Source organism: Mixia osmundae (assembly GCF_000708205.1).
Source record: "Mixia osmundae IAM 14324 unplaced genomic scaffold scaffold_12, whole genome shotgun sequence".
NCBI lineage: Eukaryota > Fungi > Basidiomycota > Mixiomycetes > Mixiales > Mixiaceae > Mixia > Mixia osmundae.
In genome coordinates, this window is record NW_014575552.1 from 59,819 (window position 1) to 78,525 (window position 18,707).

Sequence of the window (18,707 nt, forward strand, 5' to 3'; positions counted from 1 at the left end):
AAGGGATCGATCAGTCAAGACGATCGCGAGATTAGCAGTGAGGATGAGCGCAGTGCGGGCGAGCTTACTCGAGGAGCTACTGAGCAGACCGAACCCACCGCTCTCGCCGAAGAGGCCATGGAAGCCAGAACTGAGCGAGGAGATCGGCTCGTTGCCCAAGTCGGTCGATCTCAACATCCGTGCAGCGCTTCACTTGCTCAATGACGATATCGAGGCCTGTCACGATCTTGCTGGATCTCAAGAGGGCAATCCTTATTCGAATCATCTTCATGCGATCTTGCACCGTCGCGAGCCAGACTATCCGAACTCAAAGTGAGCCAACCTGGAGCTTTTGCTGAGCCGATTGTGAGAGCTGATGGCCGGATCGACAGGTACTGGTTCAAGCGGTCGCAGAATCCGATGATGATGAAGGTGTACGGCGGCAATAGCATGGCGGCAGCACAAAAGGCCGCCTGCGCATTCGTGGACGAAGTCGAAGAGGCTGACAAGCAAGGCGGTCAAGCGAGGGCTGATGCCGAAGGGAAGCAATGGCAGGAGATTACTCAGTTGGCGCGAGGGCTGATCGATCTGTTGTCGCCGTCTGCTAGCAAATAAGTGTAGAGGCTCATGTTCTGTATCTGCTTTCTCTCTCTGCTGAGGAAGGCCGTCCTGCAAACATGATCTGCATCGATCCTGCCATGCTAGAATACAGCCGAGACCAATGCCCAGCAATGCGATACCTCCCACTCCTCAGATGAAGCCAATCTGACCGCGAGGATGCTCAGCACAGGTCTGCGCGCGGTATCGATCAGACCGACCTTGTTGGCGACCTCGAGAGCGTCGACATCTGGGTTGAGCCGCACAAAGGCCTTCTTCTTGCCATCCGGTCTACGCGCGCACGACCCGCCATCAGCTTCTTGGCGTTCGTGAGACGACGAAAACGTGAGACGACAAACCTGATGAGGGTGTTGATCTTCAGCGCATCGACCTGGTAGAGCTTCTTGACGGCATCCTTGATCTGGTACTTGTTCGCCTTGATGTCGACGATGAAGACGAGCGTGTTGTGGTCCTCAATCTTCTTCATGGCCGACTCGGTTGCGAGCGGGTGGATGATGCATCTGTACTGATCCATTCTCGGCAGGTGCGTCACCGCCTTGCGCTGGTACGTCGGCTTTCGGGCTAGTCTCAGCGTCTTGGGTCGATGGAAGGAGACAGAGGTTCTGATCTTTCGCAGCGTGTGCGAGTGGTTGCCCTTCAGGACAGCCTTCTTCGCCGTCTTGGCCTTGGCCACCTCGGGTTTGGCCGCATCCTTGGACGCAGAGCTCTTGCCCTTGCCTGTCTTTGCTGGTGCCATCCTTGCTGACGAGAGTCTTGCGTTACCCTGTCGCCTCACAAATTGACAGTGGTGTCTTTTTAACCGAGTTTGACTTGGTACGGCGCGCTTCAACAGCTCCTCAGAGGCTAGCTGCGCGTTTGTGCTGTCGCGCACAGCCCAAGCGACGAGGATGTTTCCGCAGCCGAGAGTAGACACCGGACCGCTAAGCTCTCCTGCGCCTCATCCAGAGACGAGCATGGCCCAACGACCGCTACCAGAAGGCTGGATAGCAGAATACGACGAGACCTACCAAGCATACTACTACGTCGATACGCTCCAGACACCGCCCACGATCACCTGGTCAGATCCACGAGAAGATGGCTCGCTGTACGCCCAACACTCGCCGGCCGGTCGTACTGCTCCCCTGCAACCGGTCACGCTGACGGGCCATGCGCAAGACCAAGCCAGTGCAGCACCTAACGACGCCCAGCGAGGTTTCTTCAGTACCGCCATTGCAGGACTCTCACAGCCCCATCAAGGCTCCAATCAGACCATGAGCCAGATGGCACAGACGCCGGCCTACTCTTCCGTTCCGCCTGCGGGTCAGTCGGGCGGCGGTGCAGCTGCAGAGTACTATGCCAGCGCGCCCAGTCAACCCTCGCCTTACCCTCAACAAGCGCACTCGTATCCTCACCAAACTCAGCAGCAAGACAAAGGGCTGGGATCGAATGTCCTGCTCGGCGTGGGCGGTGCAGCAGCGGGTGCGATGCTCATGAGTATGATGGGAAAGGTCCGTCTTTGCCACGTCTTAGCTCGCGAAGGGGCGCTCATCACCGCATCTGGGTCAGAAGAAGCACCATGGTCATCAACATCATGGCTTCGGTCGTCCATCTGGTCCGCCACCCCATCACGGTGGAGGTGGCCTGTTTGGGGGTGGACAGGGCATGTTCGGTGGCAATCAAGGCATGTTCAGCGGTGGCCAGAGCCTCTTCGGCGGCGGCGGCGGTGGCGGCGGCTACAATCAAGGCGGCTATGGTCAGCATCATCAACATCATCATCAGAGCCATCATGGCAGCCACGGAGGTGGTCACCATGGTCACCATCATCACCAAGGTGGCTTCTTCTAGCCCGACTGTATTAGACTGTGACGCATCGAGACCAAGACGACTGAACAACGACAGCAATCTGCAGACTGTACTATGTACCACGACAATGCAGTTCATCTGTGTCAACAACATCTCACATCGACGCCCGCGTGATATCCAGGCAAAGAGTGTCTACATGCTCCGCTGGATCTTGTCAAGCAAGACGCCCATCTTGGCGTTTGTGTTGGGTTGTCCCTTCTTCGTACGAGCGTTATACTGCTTGTGTTGCTCCAGCCGCTTCTGCCTGAGCTCTGCCAGCTCTGTCTCGCTGAGTCGCGGTCGCTTCTTTGCTGCTGGCGCAGGCTGCTCGAGTTTGGGCTTGGCAGATGGTTTCCGACTCCGCGCAGTGAAGCCTTCTTCTCCGCTTGCGTCTACTGCCCTGCTGCCCGATGTAGATGTCTCTGCTCCTTCCGACTTGAGTACCCTATTGTATGCTTTCTTAATCTGGGCCTTGTGAATCAAGGTCTGCTTGATCTTTTGCGCTACAATGGCACACCATGAGCTGGCATATCGAGGCAATCGTTCAGCGGCATACCCTTGCCCCTGTACATGCCATCAAACGGCTTCGGACCGACTTGGAAGCCCTTTTTCTGTGCAGCTCCATCGGGTCGAGATGACAAGCTGCCACGAACGCCGAGAGCACCTGTGTTGGCGCCCGACGACTGAGGACCTCGCTGTTTGCCTCTTGATGACTTGCTCGGTCGCTGTGTCTTGCCCATCCTTGGCCGAAGAGGAATCTTGTCAGACCCTTGCAACTCCCTTCATCTGCTCCGCTGCCCCGAAGTGCCCCGCTGCCATCGTCCACATGGTCTGCTGGCTATCTTCCCTCTTTCCTCTGCTCCCGCTGCTCGCCAAAGACGTCATGAGCAACGACAGTCGCCTCCAGAAGGCGATAGACACGTACAAGGCCTTGACGAGCGTACCGACGGTCGACTCGGCCGTTCTCCACAGAGACGCCGCGGGCACATTGACGGTCCATCTCGAGCTGAGCCAGCGGTCCCATCTCTTGCTCAAACGTCACAAGCTATCACAAGATATCGTGCAGCGACAGGGCCAGATCATCACGAGTAGACCATGCCCGTCCGGCGAAGATGTCGCGTTTCGTTCGATGCAATACTCGAAAGATCAGCTGTATCAGCTCTTCGGACGCAAGCAGGCCGCGGGCAGCAAGACCAAGACAACCAGAACGATAGAGCTCAGGCGTGACTCGGACTGTCTCGGCGAGGTAGACACGACCAAGCTGCATGGTGATATGTACGCGCCCGGCGGCGTACTCGGTACAGCAAGCTGGCACCTCAGCGACCGACAAGTCGCCTTTGTATATGTTGCCGAAAAGCCAGAGCTTACTTTCGAGCACGAGACGCTGCGAGAAGCTTCGTCGTATGCCTACGATCCTACTTTCGGCGAACAACACGATGGCAAACGCCATCCGCTGCTCTTTCTCGTGACCTACGACTTGCAATCGCGCGAGTTGCTGTGCAGAGGGATTCATATAGACGCTGCGCAGCAGAATAGACATTACGGCCAGTGGATCTTCAAGTCTGACTCGGCCAGCGATGCGCTCGAGCTCTATGGAACAGGCTATGACCGTTTGCCAGATGGGCGTCAACTTGGACTCGTCTTTTGCACAAACCGACCAGCTGGCATCTACCACCTCACGATCGTCGCCAGTAGTCAGAGCTTGAAACCGACAATGCTCAGTGATCCTGCGATGTCCTGTCGTAGTCCGCGCTATCATCCACAAGCGGGCCTCATATACCTATCCAGCCGCCTCTTCGGACCCCATAATGGCTGCTGTCAGCTCTGGAAGCACGGACGAAACCAGCCACTCATTGCTGAATACTCGCAAGCTCCAGAGGCTGTCGAGCCGCCCAAGTTTGCTGGCGTATGGACCGAACAGCTTCCTTTCGAGCCGTTCATCACATTAGACGGCAAGACGCACATCATGCTGACGACGATATCCCGCAGCCGCAAGATTGTCGTCGCTATCAATACAGACGACGGTGCTGTCCGATGCCCTTTCGCCGGCGGAATGGAGATGGGCAGCTGGACTGTCGTTTCAACCGATGGCAATCAGTTCGCGTTATGCTCGGTTAGCAGCCCTACTGAGCTACCGAGATTGTACCTCTACGACGGCGCGCAGACGGTGCCCTTGCAGGCCGCTCGTGCCACTGCGCAGTGTGAGCTCTGCTGCGTTTCGAAATTCCGTTCGTCTGATTGCAGTACAGATGGATTCAGCGGCTTGCGTACAACGATCAAGCCCTTCACAGATCGTGAAGACTGCGAGGCCATCATCCTCCGCCCTCTTCGCAACGATACCAATCCCGCTATTATAGCACCTCACGGCGGTCCGCACGGCACGATCACGACCGACTTCTTTGCACCCTTTGCCGCACTTGTCGAAGCTGGATTCTCCATCGTCGTGGTGAATTATCCGGGCTCGCTCGGCTTTGGTCAAAACAGCGTTGTCGACCTCACGAAAGATCTGGGCGAACTGGACGTCAATTCGGTCATGACAGTCCAGCGCGAGCTCATCAAATCGGGCGTCATTCCTGGCTCAAAGGGGACCCGGTTCCTCATGGGCGGCTCTCATGCCGGCTTCATCAATTGTCACATCTCAGCACGCTATGCATCCGAGTTCGATGCTGTCGTTTCAGACAATCCGGTGACTGACTTGCCGAGCATGTTCGCAAATACTGATATACCGGAATGGTGTATTGGCGAGGTCGCTCTACCATACAGTTTCACCGAGCATCCCTATTATCTCGATGACGACCTGCACAAGACCATGCGCAAGGCTTCTCCGTCTGCTCATCTGACGCGCACAACAAAGACGACGCCGACTCTGTTGCTCATCGGCGAGATAGACAGGCGCGTTCCGCAAGATCAAGGACGGGCCTGGTACCATGCACTCAAAGGGACGGGCAATGAAGTCGAGATGCTCGTCTTCCCCGAGAACTCCCACATACTGAACCATGCAGAAGCAGACCTCATCAGCTTCCGCGCAACGACAGACTACTTCCTCAAGCGTGCTGTCTTTACCAATGCAATATAGACTTGTAATGCGAGACTATGGTACTTGTACATAGCTTTGGTGGTAGCGCTGCGATTTCCTAGATTTACAAGCACAAGGCGGCCGAGCTAGAAGACCAATCTTGGATGCCAGTAAAGGCTGCGCGGTACTACAGGAGGAAGCCCCCGTCTTTCTCTCTTTTCTTCTCGATCGGCTTCGATGGTGCTTCGCAAGATCAGCGCAAGACCGTTGTTGCTGCATGCTGCTTTCAAGCGTAGGATGTTTTCCATGAGAAGGTCGGCAAGGTTGTAGATCTCGATGACTTCCAACAGTGGGAAGATTCTTAAATCAATGCAAGCCAGGAGTTCGCGGTCGTTAGACACTAAGCTGCCAAGACGCAGCGTGCGCAGGTTGCGCATGCGCAAGTTTTGCAGTCCAGTCACTGTAGTCGCCTCCGTCCAGTCGAACATCAAGAGATTAGGGAGTGTCATCGTACGGCTCCCCGGTCCTTCGGCGATTTCAATATCGTGTACATGCAAGTAGGTGAGTGTTGTGCAGGCGAAGTGGATGAAGCCGGCGAGGTGCTCCAACTTGATTTTGCGTGTCAAAGTGAGCGAGCGCAGCTTAGAATGCCAGGAAGTCTGCCATGTAGTCTGTGAGTGCGCAGGCAGCGTGTTGCCTCTAGCAGGCCAAGTAGTGGTCAGTGTCAAGCTCTCGAGAGCCGGCAAGCGGGTCACACAACTGCCGAGCATCTCCATCGTGGCTGCACAGCCTTCAAAGTCATAATGCTCGCAAGCGTCGACGAAAGTGAGGCTTTTGACGTTGGCACATGTCTGGACCCAGTTGAAGACGTCTCGAGCTTGCGCAGGCGTGTACTCTGGCGTGGGGTAGGCTCCGAGGACGACATCGCCACGATGAGTAGTGCTGCGATAATCTAGCGAGAGTGTCTTGATGCTTTTGGCCAGAAAACGGGTGATTTCTTTGGGAGCGTCACGAATGGCAACAAGCGCAGCGGAGTCGACCTTGAGGGCCGACAAATTGGGCAGGGCTGCTCGATTAGCATTACTCAAGACGTTCAGGGCAGCTTTGCCACCCCACTGCTGAGAATCGTAATGGTCTCCGCTGATCATGAGGGCATTGATAGCAGCTCCGAAATGTGGATCGGCGAAGCAATCTAATGCCAATCTCGACAGCTGACCAGGGCAGTGAACAGTAAACATTTTGTCCTGCACGGGCTCGTCAGCGACGCGTATCTGAATAGACCATATGTTGAATCTCGGGCGAACCTTGTAAAGATATGGAAGACATGCAGCTCTCAGACGTCCGCTGATGTGCCTCAAGGTCAAAAGATCTGTAGGCTGAGCAGTCGTTGTCGAGCCTTTCACAAGGATCTTGACGATCGTGTCGATGACTTCTGAGGGCATTGTGTCCAGTGCGGCTCGTCCGGCATCGCGCGACATAAGCGCCTGCTCTGCAAATTTCATTCTTTGTTGTGCTACAGCGAGTGAGAGTGAAAAAATTCGGAGCGGCAACGCTCGGGTTCATTTACTGTGTTTCCGAAGGCGCCGGCAACGTCGCAAGTCTTCGGCGCGTCTCTCACATCACCTACGCGATCTTCGCTTCCGAAAACGCCCTCGTCGTTACGACTTTGAGGTAGTCCATCGTCATTATTGGAACTTAGGAGGTCGTTTATTTGACAATTTCGTAGCATCGTCGCAAGCTTGATGTGACACGAGATGAGAGATCTTAGAGAGAGGAAGGGCTTTGTGCTTTCATTATTGTTCCTGTCTGCAATATGGACACTGTGGGAGACGCTCGAGTGCATTCAGCGGGGCGGCTGTCCACGCGGTAGATCTGGGGATTTTTGATTTCTTATCGCGTCCACTTGGCGCTTCAGCCAGCTCGCCCACCGCCAAACCGGGAGGTATCCACGGCGAGGTCTGATGTCCGACATCGAGGCGCTCAATGGGCGCACCAGACGAAGACGAAGGCTGACATTACACGGTCGCGTGGCTTTACTGCTCATTGGCGAAGCACTCGCGAGCTTAGCAGTCTGGACCGTCGCGCTTGCGCTCTTTGCGCCATCTGCGACTAAGCGACGGGTCCTGAGTCTATGCGTCGTCGCTTATACGCTCGGGCTACGGCACGCACTCGATGTGGACCACATCTGCGCAATAGATCTCGTAACACGTAGGATGCTCGCGCGACCAGGTCTTACCCCGCCTTGCACGGTTGGGCTCTACTTTTCGCTTGGGCATTCGACCATTGTGATTGTGGTCACGATGACGGTCGCCATCAGTACGGGTGTAGCAGCACATCTGAACGGCGTGGGCAATGTTGGGGGCATCTTGGGCACGACCATCTCGGCCTCGTTCCTCTTACTCATTGCACTCATCAATATCGCTCTGCTTGCTCTGATGCTACGCCGACGCAACCGGCTTGCAGACACTACATCCGATGAGAAGTCGAGTAAGCAGGCAGAGGTGGGAGTGCCGCCCGCGTTAGGCTGCATGGCTCGCGTGATGCGCCCATTTTTCAGACTGGTAGACAAGCCTTGGAAAGCCTACCCACTCGGGCTAGCCTTTGGCGCCGGCTTCGACACGACATCAGAGATTGTGCTGCTCGGTATCAGTGCCCTAGCTCGGTCTCCCGGGGCATCCGGGGGAATCAGCACATCAGAGATCATGATCCTGCCCGCACTCTTTGCTGCTGGCATGACACTTGTCGACTCGCTCGATGCTTGCTTCATGCTTTATGCTTACGCCTACCCTATCGAGACGCGTGAGAAGGGCTGGTGGCGACGCTTGCACTTTATAGAGGATCACGATGCGGCACTCGCAGGTACTGATACCCGCCCTCTCGACACAACCACGACGACGAACATTTCCATTTGCCTGACAGTCGTCTCCATCACCATTGCACTGTTTATATCGCTTGTCGAGTTTATGGGCTTGGCAGCCGCTCAATGCGATGGCTGCGCGAAAGCTGCTGCAAACGACCCAGGTCTATCTGGTCGATGGTGGCGGTTCTGGATTGCACTCAACGACAATTCAGGCTACATGGGCGCAGGCGTCATTGCACTCATTGCACTCATCATAGTCTCCTGGCTGCTCGGCACACGCATACATAGGCACAGGTCTCAGACATGCTAGATTTTGTTACTGCTTGAGCAGACGCGCTGCGAGAATGGCGGCTCCCACAACGGATGTGCCGCCCATGACTTGCTGCCACTGACCGCTTTGCGCCAAAGTCAAGGCGACAGTGTTGAAGACGAGCGAGGCAGCGAAGGAAAGCGACTTGCTCGTCGCGACACCGGCAGCGAAGCCGACGGCGGATAGTGCTTGCACCCAGCCAGCAGGTTGCGAGACGACCTGTGGGAAGAACGCAAGTGCGCCGTTGTGCAGCATGTCGAGGACACCGATACCGGCAAAGGTGGAGCAGACGAGATGCGTCAGATCGGTCTGTGGAAGGTTCTGAGCTCTCGCAAAGAGATAGTAGAGCTGAGAGGCCGAGTTGATGATGACAAAGACATTGCTGAGCGAGAAGTTCTCAAACTCCCAGCCGACCATCCATAGACCGATGCAGACATTGCCTATGCCGGCCATTAGCCTTTGATCGCGAAATGATCACAGATAGAGAGCTCACCAATGGAGTACCATGGCGCGTAATTGACGGCTTCGTTCTGCTGGATGGTGTGCTCGCCTGACCACAACCGGCGCAGATAGAGGAGATGCAAGACTTGCTGGGTGCTGAAAAAGGCAGCAATTGCAAACGGATGACCGGCGAAAGCGACGTGATGCTTCTCCGCGATCTCCTTCATGTTGGGCGAAGTGGTCATGCCGTAGAGCTGGCAAGCAAAGTTGCCAGCAAAGGCAGCCGGGGCCATCCATCTGGCCGTAGAAAGTGTGACGCCCATCCTATCGATCAGAGCGGTCTCGTAAGGCAAGTCGTCGTACGTTGGATCGTCAGAAGTCGCAAAGTACTTGTCCTGCGCCTTGTCGAACCAGTTCTGTCGTCTGGATGAAGTGTCTGTCGGAAGCAAGCTATCTCCCGATGACATGAACTGCTTGATTAGATTGCGTGGACTTATATGCTTCAGACCGGTGACGAGGAGCCGGCCGCCGGAGGATGACGATGATGACATTTCGGCCGAAGTTGCGCGTCGATCGCTGCTCCGGGGCAGATGCTCTTCTGTGCCCCGTGACAAAACAAGTGACGCGCGACAAATCCGTTCATTTAGGTTTGGTTGATGCCAGCTCCTGGAGACTAGCACCTGCAGGAAGATCTGACGTGCTGATGTGACGGTCTGCATGTGACTTTGCTGTTCAACCAGTGTGCCCGTGCTGGCTTGCTTACTGTTGCATCAGCCGAGCAAGCATTGTCGCAAGGCATCGAATTGGCTGCTCTGCTTGATCAGGCGGTAAGCTCCAACAAGGTCATGGGAGATCGCAATGAGCCGCAAAACGTCCCAGAGGCATGCAGAATGAGGTCAGTCCGTGTTTTCGGCTCGTCAGCTGGAGGGCGATCCGAGCGATCGCGTCAAGAATTTTTGTCTTTGTTGTGAGCACGTTCGCGAAATCTTGTGCGCAGAGGCAGCCTGTCCTCTTGCAGGACTTGGCTGCTCGGCTACTGGTCGAAAATGGTCGCCGTGCAACATGTGCTCTCTGCACTGGCGACCATGAGCACAGTCTACAACACGACGCCTGCAGATGATGCATCGATACAAGCACACCACCACCCATCGAGTCTCCATTCGAGCACTGTCTACTTTCTGCGTCACGGCGAAAAGCCCTTGAACGGAGCAAACGGGCTATCGCTACAAGGCCAAAGAAGGGCAGAGTGTATCAAGGATCTCTTTGGCCCGTCTTCCGAACGCAATGTTGGCTACATCCTCGCGCAGAAACCTAGACCGGACGGCAGACGATCGAGGCCGCTCAAGACTGTCGCACCGCTCGCTGACGCTCTCGGTCTCAGCATCGATACGGACTGGTGAGTCTGGCATACGTCGCAAGTCATGGGAAGGCTTGACGATGGCTGCACAGTGAACGAGAGGACGAGCAGTGCGTGGAGAAGAAGATCAGACGGTTCACATCAAAGAAGCATCCAAAGGGCAACGTGCTCGTGTGCTGGGAGCATCGCGCCATGACGGACATTGCGCGAGAAGTGGGGGTGAAGCATCTGCCAGAGTATCCGGATGACAGGTATGACCTCATCTGGGTCGCGACGGGCAAGACGATCAAGATTGAGCACGAGCACTGTCCGGTCATCGACACGGTCTTGTAGAGTTGGCAGTGAGAGCAGTAGAGATAGAGAGATATACACAGCGGCAGTGTTATTGTCAACAACAGTTGCGTCAATGTACAATTCGACAGGTCGTGTGCGCGCCCTCACCCAAGTGAGCTTGAGGATTGCGATGGAGCAGTCTTACCAGCCGAGCTGCTTCGTCCTCTGAGCCCAGGAGCGTGAGCCAGCTTGAGATATGCTGTGACCTGCTCGGCGCATCTCAGACCAATCTCACACCGCGTCTGGAGTGATGCGAGACGGACCCGGGCAAACGGACGAGCATCCGACGAGAAGGTACTGATTGCTGTATGGGCATCGGCTCAAACTCGTTGGCATGGAGCCAGTCGAGCAGCGTATCGTGCAACAGGGTCGGCGGCAGTTGACCGATCTTGACCAATCGACCTGATAGCTTTGCTTTGACTTTGCTGAGCGAGCGATAGTGCGACGGCAAGTTCGGTTCGTCTGGGCTGTATGGACCGAAGATGGCGTCGAGATGATGAAAGTAGCCTAGCGTCCGTCTGCCGACGCCAGAGCGCTGGTCGTGGGAAGCCGGGTCGAGCCATTCTCTGTGCAAGGGCGTGGTGCCAACATCGCGCGACCTGAAATGGTCGACAGAGATCTGCGCTTCCTTGGGCTGGTTGAAGACGAGTATGGCTCGACCTGTAGCTTCTAGCTCCCTATCGGGCACCATGTGGACTGTCCCTCGAGCTCGTTCAGCCACAGAGTCCGCTTGCAGTCTAGCGGAATGGCTGACCCGAGAGGAGCATGCTCTCTGTCAGACCGTCCTGGTAGACTCTCTTGCGCAGGTCTCGCGGGGTCATGGTCGGACTGAGTCTGTCGAGCATGATGACATTGTGCTGTCGTCTGGGCTCAGCAGATTGGATGGCTCTCTCCACTCTTGCAGGTATCGAACTCGCTGGCACTGTCGCCGACGTGCTCGCTCTTGCCGCCTGACGGTAGGACCTACAAGTACAGTTCAACATCGTTCGGGAGAGAGACAAGTCAGACGGATGGAGACACGAGTCAAAGTCAAGTCGGGTCGAGGTCGATTGAGGTCGAGTCTGGCTGGAGATCGGCCAACGCGGGATTTGATAATGAATCGAATCGAATCTGCTCCAGACAGGGATAAGGAGGAGCACCCTCTTTTCCCGGAGGATTTCCCCAGAGAAACAGAGGAAGGAACAACATGGGCAATGCTCTCGTGTGAGAGTGTGCAGAGACTGATCGCCTGACTCTCGAGGGGCACACGACAGAGCAGACATGGTCGACGATCAGAGCCCACGCAGACCGTCATCCTACAGACGGACATCACCGCCCGCCCCCTCAGAGGGAGCTCTCGGACGAAGGCGAGTGGATCCCTTGCAAGATCCCACGGGCACAGAGCCCGGCATGACCGAATCACCACCTGACTACCGCACCGACCGGAGGATCATCAGGCAACAGACGAGACAGGTCACGGGCAACGATACCGTCGTCGACGCTTTCGCTCAGGGAACGGGCGACGTCATCTTCCGGTCTGCCAACGCAGGTCACAGCAGACCTGCCACCCAGTTCTTGCTCCACCTCGCCAACCTGAGAACCAACTCGCCCGTCTTCTCCACCTTGCTCGAGGAACCCGACGCGTTACCGAGACTGCCGCCGCTCAACCTGCCCTGCATCCAGGTCGAAGAGGATGCAGAGACGCTCCATATCCTGTTCCAATACTTCTACCCCCGACCTGCACCCGTCCTGTGCTCATACAAATTCGGCGTCATCAAGACACTCTTCTCCGCCGCCCACAAGTACGAAGTCTTTCGGGCCATCGATGCAGCAACGACGGAGCTGCGACAGTTTGCCACCGTGCAACCTTTTGTCGTCTATGCCGTCGCGACCTCCATCTCGCCGCCTAGCGAGGAACTGGCCAGAGAGGCCTCGAGACATACACTCGTCCACAAACTCACCAAACTCAAACCGTCCTATTTCGGAGGACTGTCCGGCATTGCAGTCCATCGGCTCTGGATGCTCCACAACTCCCGCGTCGAACTCGGCAGAGAGATCCTCATGACCACCCCTCTCGCCAAAGATCCGGACCATCTCCACTGGTCAGTCTCTCGCGCTTGCTCGCTTTGGCCCATGCTGATCCGCGAGCAGTTCGGAGATGAAGCTCGTCGAGCGGTTCTGGTACGAGGAGGTGAGAAGGATAGCCGACGAGATGGTGCCCAGCTTAGATATCGCTGCACGGTGCGCTCCTCCCTGCCACCGCTCGCTCTGTGAAGCTGATCCCTCAAGCTTGCACAGACTGGGCGTACGAGAGCCGAGCCACTTGCAATGCGTGAGATGCTACCAGAGCATTCTCAGGACGGCCGATATCATCCGCAGAAAGTCAGTCCACTCTGCTCGCTCGTGTCATGACGGAAAAGCTCATCAGCTGTTCAGGTGGTCCAAAGCACCGAGCACGGTCGTCTGAAGCGCTACATCTGGCTCATCGGTGCTCAGTATTTGATACACGAAGTTGGGTCACGATGCATGTTGTAATTCCCCTTTTGCAAGAGATGATGCGACTAGGAAGGATCATAGGTCGTCGAGGCGGTGACCTTGAAGTACTCCCACTGACCCTGGTCTGGCTTTGTCTGCAGAGGTTCCCATCTGTGCCCGAGTGATACCGCATGTCAGGTTCAGTCGGAGACAACAGGAGAAGCACGAGGACGGACGCTTTCCATTCTGCCATCTTGTTGACGAGCGAGAGCTCATCCTTTGCTATCCTGAGTACCTCCTCAATCTGACCTAACCCGATCTCTTGCTCGATCGCCTCGATCGCACCCTCTCCGCCTTCCGTGCCAGCAGAACCGGCATACTTGGTGATGATCTCCTGCCGGTCTCTCGTGATGGACTCGACAGACTGTCTGTACACCGTCGAGGCGGGCACCTGACTATCGAGAATGGACAACGTCGTCTTGTACGTTTGTAGCAAGCTCTGAACGGGCTGAGGGTGCACGTCCAGACCGTAGATGCCCGTGCTACGCTTTGAGCGCACTATCGCCTGTAGCGCTCGCCTTGTTGCCCACAACATCTTCCCCTTTGAGCCGTCCGGTCGACGTCGATGGCGCGAATTTCTCGCAAAGGTAAAATCGTGGTGTCACTCACCACCGACCGATTAAGATGGCCTCGCTGGTGTCCATGAGAAGCCTGACGGCAGCTCACCGACTAGCTCACATGGTAGCACTGCCCTCGCTCATGCTACAGAGCTTGCAGCGAGATCTGTCGGGCATCTGGGCGCGGATGGAGGAGCTCTTTCCCTCGCTAGTCTGGGCAGTACCCAAGAGCAGGGTCTCCCACTCTCGCAAGAGTATGCGATCGGCCAACAAGGGCTTGAAAGCCAGAAGCAGTCAGTCTGGGAGACGTTCCGTCATCTGTTGGCTCACTGCCCCTGCGTCTTGACAGACATTGTCCATTGTCCCTCTTGTTCGCAGCCTAAGCTGGCCCATCACTTTTGTCCCCATTGCTACAGCCAATTGAGCAGAGCGTTCAAGGCCCGCAACCATCAACAGACTGCACTGGCATGAGACAACAACAAGCAGGACAGTTCGCAGATCGGGGGTGTTGTATGTACATTGTAAACCGGAAGAAAAATAAGCTCAGGGTGATCCTCTGGGAGGACTGTCTGCTTGGCCTCGATCGTCATCCGAGTCCGACAGTAGGCGAGGTGAGGAAGTGGTCGATAGCGCACGCATACGCGGCGTCATACTGTCATACTTTGTCGTCGTCCTGCTCGAGCGAAAGCTGTGTGCGCCGGGCGAAGAAGCTCCTTCTTCCTCTTCGCTCCCGCTCGCTGTCTCCCCCTGCGCATGTTCGTCGTGCTCTCTCATTGCCCAGAAAGAGACTTCGGCGTGCTTGGGGCTCCTTCGACGGGGTGATGCGTTCAAGGTCTGGCAGAGAGCAGTGGCGATGGCATCCGACTGTGAGCTCTCGCCGGATAGAGAGGACGCGTCTTCGGAGTCTGAGCTGGGCGTGATGATGGCCACAGATCTTCTAGGCGCAAGCGAAGGCGTCGTGCCCGATTGCGTGCGGACGAGTGCAGACCGAGGCGGTGGTCGTTCCACTTGCGATTTCCGTCTCACCGTAGGATTGTCAGTTTCGGGCGCACTAGCTTTCGCCATGGTTCGACAGAGCAATCTAGCAATATCATCCATCTCGTCCTTTGTCCACGTCAACCGACAGTCCAATTCAAAGAGGACATCGATCTCCAGTGCGCGCAGTTCCATCGGCGTCAGACCTCCTACTTTGGCCGCTCTCGTTTGGGTGATATGTGAATCGGAGATGAACTTGCTCGCGACGAGAAGGGTGGCGAGGACGAGCCGGTGCATGGTGAAAGTGTTCATGGACACAGGCGGCGCTTGTTCCCTCTTTCTGAGCCTGAAGCGGGACTTGCGATCGCTCGGACGCGTGAGATCGAACGAGCTGCCTGTGATACTGGAGGCCGAACTGGAAGAAGTGGACGCGAGCGAGGGCAAGGAGGCGACGGAGTCTAGCGATGCGAGCGAAGAGAGCGACGAGCTACTCGAAGACGCTGCATCTTGTCGCCTGAGCGCAATCTCGTGGGGTTGTAGTATCCCCGTGCGCAGATAAGGCGCAGTCAGGTCGGTAGGCTCGTCGAATGATTTGCTGCTCAAGGGTGAGACAGTGTCTGTCGGGTCTGCTGCTTTGGGGAGACGATAGATATAGAGCAACAGGAGCAAGATCGCATCGTGACTGTAGGGCGTATACTGGACCAGTCTGGTCAGATAAGCCCGCAGGCCGACTTCGGGAGGTTGCTTGGCATGAAAGCGCGTTATGGGCTGCGCAAACCCTCATCAGACTTGGGCGGCTCGGGTCACTCGATCACAAGACGTACACCTTTGGTTGTAGCCTCACTGGCCAGACGGGTAATGAGGTCGGCGGTCGACTCGAGTATGGCATCAAACGTGTGCTGTTCATACAACGCACAGAGCGCGCTCGACGTCGTCCCGTCCGTCTTGACAGAATTGAAGGTCTTGCACTTCTTTGCCTCGCCGGCAGGCTTGAAGGCTGTGTTGCTCTTCCGTCTGAGCATCGCCTCCCCCCGTCTGGCCAAGCTCGCGTCCTGAATCTCGCTGAGGCGTCACTCACTCACTCGTCACTCTGACGATCTCCAAATTGCGCGTGACTTTCGGCGAGAACTTTGACCGGGTCGGCCGGAAAGTCAACGTGTCAACGACGATCACCTCGAGAGCTGAGTTGGCTCAACAAGGTGAGATGCGTAGACCAAGGCTAGCACTAGCCAGTCTGGCCTGTCTGTTCGCTACCGCGACGGCGAGCAGTCTTCCCGTCGTGGTCTGGCACGGTCTGGGCGATCGATTTGACGCCAAGGGACTAACATCTCTGGCCGACTACTTCAGAGAGAGCGTGCCGGATCTGTTCGTCTACTTTGTCAGGCTGAGCGATGACGGCTCACAAGACGCCAAGTCGTCCTTCTTCGGCAATGCTGCTGTCCAAGTCGCCCAGGTGGCCCAAGATCTCAGATCACAGCCTGAGCTCGCCCGAGGGTTTCATGGGATCGGGTTCTCTCAGGGCGGCGTACTGCTGCGAGCCTATGCAGAGGTGTTCAACGACCCGCCTGTGAAGAATCTGATCACGCTGGGGAGTCCCCATATGGGCGTGAGCGAGCTACCGCCTTGCCGACCGGGCGATCTCGTCTGTCGCGCTTCAGAGTGGGCACTCCGAGCGGGCGTGTACACAGACTATGCTCAGACGTCAGTCGTGCCCGCTCAGTACTTCCGCAACCAGGACGATATCGCGCCTTACTTGCGCAAGAACCTCTGGCTCAGGTTGATCAATAACGAACGATGGGGAGACGGACAGGTAGGCGGCAGCGAGGATTACTTGGACGAGCACGAGAGCGAAGGAGCAGACGAGTCCGAGCGCAACGCGACCTATGCCGACAACCTGGCCAGTCTGAGCAACCTTGTCTTGATCAGGTTCACAAAGGATATCACTGTCATTCCTGCCGCTTCGACCCAGTTTGGTCTGCTCAACCTGACGAGCGAGCAAGGGCTGAGTATTCCCATGCACTCACTGCCGATCTACAAAAGAGACTACATCGGTCTACGTCGACTTGACCAGGCAGGTAAGATACAATTCGAGAGCTGTGTGGGCGCACACATGGAGATCGACCAAGCCTGTCTCGACCTCATGCTCCACTGGATCGAGCCCAGTTCAGCCAAGAATGCATTCGTCATTCAGTCATGACCATCATCTCACCCTCATCTGTTGTCTGATTGTACATGTTTTCTTTTGTCTCATGAATTGACTGCATTGGCGGGCTTAAAGACAGTAGATCTGTACCGCTTGAGCTCCTTGATGCTCGCCATGATGTCGTCCCTCGCGCGGTGCTGTTGGCCTCCCTGCTTGGGATCTCGCTCTTGCCTGGGTAGACTGTACCACCTGGCCACGAGCTCCTTGACCGACGAGACATCGACGATACGATAATGTAGACATTTCGCAAGCAGCGGCATGTCCTTCCTGATGAAGTTGGCGTCCGCATGAACAGACGAACCAGCGAGGACGGCACTCCGGTCGTCTGGAAAGTATCGCTTGACGTATTCTGTCACTTTGCGATCTACTTCTTCGATCGAATGCTTCGAGGCGATGCACGCTTGGGTCAGACCCGTCCCGCTGTGTGTCTTTGTGCACCACTCGTCCATCTGATCCAGCACGCTCTTGTCTGTCCTGACGACATACTCTATCCCTTCGTCGAGCAGCGTGAGATCTTTGTCCGTCACCATCGCCGCAATCTCGATAATCCTGTCCGTCTTCAAGTTGAGGCCCGTCATCTCACAATCCACCCAGAGCAATCTGCCCCTTTCGGGCTGCCAATTATTGGCCTCGAGTGCAGAGGTACCCGCTTGGGCAGTCAAGGAAGTGCCATCGAGTTTGCTTGTGGCGGTGAGCGCACCCTGTTCTGGCTGCTCATGAGGAAGGCGTAGGGATGACAGCTTGTCGGCGAGCGGCGCGGTCATGCTGCGCCTTGCCAGCTGCCTGAGCCACGCCAGACTAGCCGATGAGATCGACCGGGTGGACGCGCGTGGCGCTTCGAAGTGTGGAACAGCTCGAGTCGACTGACGTCTTCACCCCTGACGCGCGCCGTTCGGACGAGTGGACGAAGGAGCGAACGACAGCTCACCCGCCAAGTGAGATCAGCCCACGATGAGGGCGGGCTTGAAGAGCAAGTGTCCCATGCTGTCAGCGCAGAGAGACAGACAAGCTGACCTGCCTGGCAACGATGCAGCCATCATCTTGCTCTCCTTCGTCCTCGCCATCGGCTTCCTCCTCGTCATCCTCTCTTGTGCTCTCTTTGGTAACTGGCTTCCCCTCCTCGTCGGTGAGCTCAATATACAATGCACATCCAGCTTGCAGCATGCTGACGAGCCTTGTGGCACAGCTGCCACGTTTGTCTTTGCTCCGTTACCCAATGCACTCTGCGCCAGATGTGGAGGTGCAGATGACTTCTCGACAGACTACAGCAGGCAAGTCTGCGCTTGCCTTTCCGAGCACTCCTTCGTACTCACCTCGCTCGCTCGCTCGCTCGTAGTGGCCCCGTCGACTTTGGACACTTTGTCACGGCAGCGACGGTCATCACAGGTCTCGCGCTACCGCTTGTGCTCATGCACAGCGAGATCATCCACCCCGCTGCTTGCTACATGAGCATAGGAGGCGGTGCGCTCGTCTATGGCACCAGTACGTCGTTTGTTCCCCCTCTCAAAAGCGTCGCACGCTCACGCCCCAGAGATAGTCATCACTTACAGCCATTTCTTCTCGCGGAGTGACGAGTACTAGCAGAGCTACGTTGACGGAGGAACTGTACTGCATATGCACTGTTGCTATCATACAACACACCACCCCTTCTCCTCCTGATGGACAAGTCGCTTTCCGTCATCGCCCGTGTCGCGTGACTTGTCCGTGTTGCTTGCGCGAGTGC

The 18,707-nt window shown here is 56.4% G+C and overlaps 17 protein-coding genes across 17 annotated transcripts; 9 read left to right on the top strand and 8 right to left on the bottom strand.

Moving 5' to 3' along the window:
• Positions 1 to 43: 43 nt before the first annotated feature.
• L969DRAFT_105499 (uncharacterized protein) lies at positions 44 to 1,011 on the top strand (the record flags this gene model as incomplete). Its single annotated transcript, XM_014709885.1, has 2 exons — positions 44 to 312; positions 372 to 1,011. 2 exons carry the CDS (start codon positions 44 to 46, stop codon positions 592 to 594), a joined length of 492 nt encoding a protein of 163 aa, XP_014565371.1. The 3' UTR covers positions 595 to 1,011.
• On the bottom strand, positions 605 to 1,333 carry L969DRAFT_54032 (uncharacterized protein; the record flags this gene model as incomplete). The annotated part of the gene is made up of 3 exons (XM_014709886.1): positions 605 to 744; positions 794 to 867; positions 936 to 1,333. 3 exons carry the CDS (start codon positions 1,331 to 1,333, stop codon positions 605 to 607), a joined length of 612 nt encoding a protein of 203 aa, XP_014565372.1.
• A 151-nt stretch (positions 1,334 to 1,484) lies between these two features.
• On the top strand, positions 1,485 to 2,421 carry L969DRAFT_96819 (uncharacterized protein; the record flags this gene model as incomplete). The annotated part of the gene is made up of 2 exons (XM_014709887.1): positions 1,485 to 2,084; positions 2,143 to 2,421. 2 exons carry the CDS (start codon positions 1,485 to 1,487, stop codon positions 2,419 to 2,421), a joined length of 879 nt encoding a protein of 292 aa, XP_014565373.1.
• A 10-nt stretch (positions 2,422 to 2,431) lies between these two features.
• L969DRAFT_54314 (uncharacterized protein) lies at positions 2,432 to 3,158 on the bottom strand (the record flags this gene model as incomplete). The annotated part of the gene is made up of 3 exons (XM_014709888.1): positions 2,432 to 2,486; positions 2,576 to 2,921; positions 2,975 to 3,158. The coding sequence occupies 3 exons, from the start codon at positions 3,156 to 3,158 to the stop codon at positions 2,432 to 2,434; spliced, it is 585 nt and encodes a 194-aa protein (XP_014565374.1).
• Positions 3,159 to 3,244: 86 nt separating this feature from the next.
• On the top strand, positions 3,245 to 5,494 carry L969DRAFT_54203 (uncharacterized protein; the record flags this gene model as incomplete). The annotated part of the gene is made up of 2 exons (XM_014709889.1): positions 3,245 to 4,619; positions 4,668 to 5,494. 2 exons carry the CDS (start codon positions 3,245 to 3,247, stop codon positions 5,492 to 5,494), a joined length of 2,202 nt encoding a protein of 733 aa, XP_014565375.1.
• Positions 5,495 to 5,537: 43 nt separating this feature from the next.
• On the bottom strand, positions 5,538 to 7,062 carry L969DRAFT_228678 (uncharacterized protein). The gene is made up of 2 exons (XM_014709890.1): positions 6,739 to 7,062; positions 5,538 to 6,678 (listed from the first exon to the last, which is right to left on the bottom strand). Exons 1-2 carry the CDS (start codon positions 6,934 to 6,936, stop codon positions 5,581 to 5,583), a joined length of 1,296 nt encoding a protein of 431 aa, XP_014565376.1. The 5' UTR covers positions 6,937 to 7,062; the 3' UTR covers positions 5,538 to 5,580.
• A 285-nt stretch (positions 7,063 to 7,347) lies between these two features.
• On the top strand, positions 7,348 to 8,967 carry L969DRAFT_228788 (uncharacterized protein). The gene has a single exon (XM_014709891.1). It carries the CDS (start codon positions 7,396 to 7,398, stop codon positions 8,602 to 8,604), a length of 1,209 nt encoding a protein of 402 aa, XP_014565377.1. The 5' UTR covers positions 7,348 to 7,395; the 3' UTR covers positions 8,605 to 8,967.
• Positions 8,611 to 9,596, bottom strand: L969DRAFT_19805 (uncharacterized protein; the record flags this gene model as incomplete). The annotated part of the gene is made up of 2 exons (XM_014709838.1): positions 8,611 to 9,044; positions 9,098 to 9,596. 2 exons carry the CDS (start codon positions 9,594 to 9,596, stop codon positions 8,611 to 8,613), a joined length of 933 nt encoding a protein of 310 aa, XP_014565324.1.
• Positions 9,597 to 10,040: 444 nt separating this feature from the next.
• On the top strand, positions 10,041 to 10,735 carry L969DRAFT_54006 (uncharacterized protein; the record flags this gene model as incomplete). The annotated part of the gene is made up of 2 exons (XM_014709892.1): positions 10,041 to 10,441; positions 10,495 to 10,735. Coding segments are annotated over 2 exons (642 nt in total), but the record flags the coding sequence as incomplete, so codon positions are not given.
• Positions 10,736 to 10,805: 70 nt separating this feature from the next.
• L969DRAFT_54050 (uncharacterized protein) lies at positions 10,806 to 11,718 on the bottom strand (the record flags this gene model as incomplete). The annotated part of the gene is made up of 3 exons (XM_014709893.1): positions 10,806 to 10,941; positions 10,999 to 11,431; positions 11,490 to 11,718. 3 exons carry the CDS (start codon positions 11,716 to 11,718, stop codon positions 10,806 to 10,808), a joined length of 798 nt encoding a protein of 265 aa, XP_014565379.1.
• Positions 11,719 to 11,995: 277 nt separating this feature from the next.
• L969DRAFT_19808 (uncharacterized protein) lies at positions 11,996 to 13,181 on the top strand (the record flags this gene model as incomplete). Its single annotated transcript, XM_014709839.1, has 4 exons — positions 11,996 to 12,816; positions 12,866 to 12,955; positions 13,013 to 13,096; positions 13,151 to 13,181. The coding sequence occupies 4 exons, from the start codon at positions 11,996 to 11,998 to the stop codon at positions 13,179 to 13,181; spliced, it is 1,026 nt and encodes a 341-aa protein (XP_014565325.1).
• Positions 13,182 to 13,275: 94 nt separating this feature from the next.
• On the bottom strand, positions 13,276 to 13,784 carry L969DRAFT_19809 (uncharacterized protein; the record flags this gene model as incomplete). The annotated part of the gene is made up of 2 exons (XM_014709840.1): positions 13,276 to 13,360; positions 13,426 to 13,784. 2 exons carry the CDS (start codon positions 13,782 to 13,784, stop codon positions 13,276 to 13,278), a joined length of 444 nt encoding a protein of 147 aa, XP_014565326.1.
• Positions 13,785 to 13,873: 89 nt separating this feature from the next.
• On the top strand, positions 13,874 to 14,277 carry L969DRAFT_54038 (uncharacterized protein; the record flags this gene model as incomplete). Its single annotated transcript, XM_014709894.1, has 2 exons — positions 13,874 to 14,099; positions 14,156 to 14,277. 2 exons carry the CDS (start codon positions 13,874 to 13,876, stop codon positions 14,275 to 14,277), a joined length of 348 nt encoding a protein of 115 aa, XP_014565380.1.
• A 72-nt stretch (positions 14,278 to 14,349) lies between these two features.
• On the bottom strand, positions 14,350 to 15,803 carry L969DRAFT_96830 (uncharacterized protein; the record flags this gene model as incomplete). Its single annotated transcript, XM_014709895.1, has 2 exons — positions 14,350 to 15,549; positions 15,606 to 15,803. 2 exons carry the CDS (start codon positions 15,801 to 15,803, stop codon positions 14,350 to 14,352), a joined length of 1,398 nt encoding a protein of 465 aa, XP_014565381.1.
• A 182-nt stretch (positions 15,804 to 15,985) lies between these two features.
• L969DRAFT_19811 (uncharacterized protein) lies at positions 15,986 to 16,978 on the top strand (the record flags this gene model as incomplete). The annotated part of the gene is made up of 1 exon (XM_014709841.1): positions 15,986 to 16,978. One exon carries the CDS (start codon positions 15,986 to 15,988, stop codon positions 16,976 to 16,978), a length of 993 nt encoding a protein of 330 aa, XP_014565327.1.
• L969DRAFT_229104 (uncharacterized protein) lies at positions 16,908 to 17,841 on the bottom strand. The gene is made up of 2 exons (XM_014709896.1): positions 16,991 to 17,841; positions 16,908 to 16,929 (listed from the first exon to the last, which is right to left on the bottom strand). Exon 1 carries the CDS (start codon positions 17,746 to 17,748, stop codon positions 17,029 to 17,031), a length of 720 nt encoding a protein of 239 aa, XP_014565382.1. The 5' UTR covers positions 17,749 to 17,841; the 3' UTR covers positions 16,908 to 16,929; positions 16,991 to 17,028.
• A 1-nt stretch (position 17,842) lies between these two features.
• On the top strand, positions 17,843 to 18,677 carry L969DRAFT_228849 (uncharacterized protein). Its single transcript, XM_014709897.1, has 4 exons — positions 17,843 to 17,954; positions 18,018 to 18,110; positions 18,171 to 18,255; positions 18,321 to 18,677. The coding sequence occupies exons 1-4, from the start codon at positions 17,936 to 17,938 to the stop codon at positions 18,553 to 18,555; spliced, it is 432 nt and encodes a 143-aa protein (XP_014565383.1). The 5' UTR covers positions 17,843 to 17,935; the 3' UTR covers positions 18,556 to 18,677.
• Positions 18,678 to 18,707: the final 30 nt, after the last annotated feature.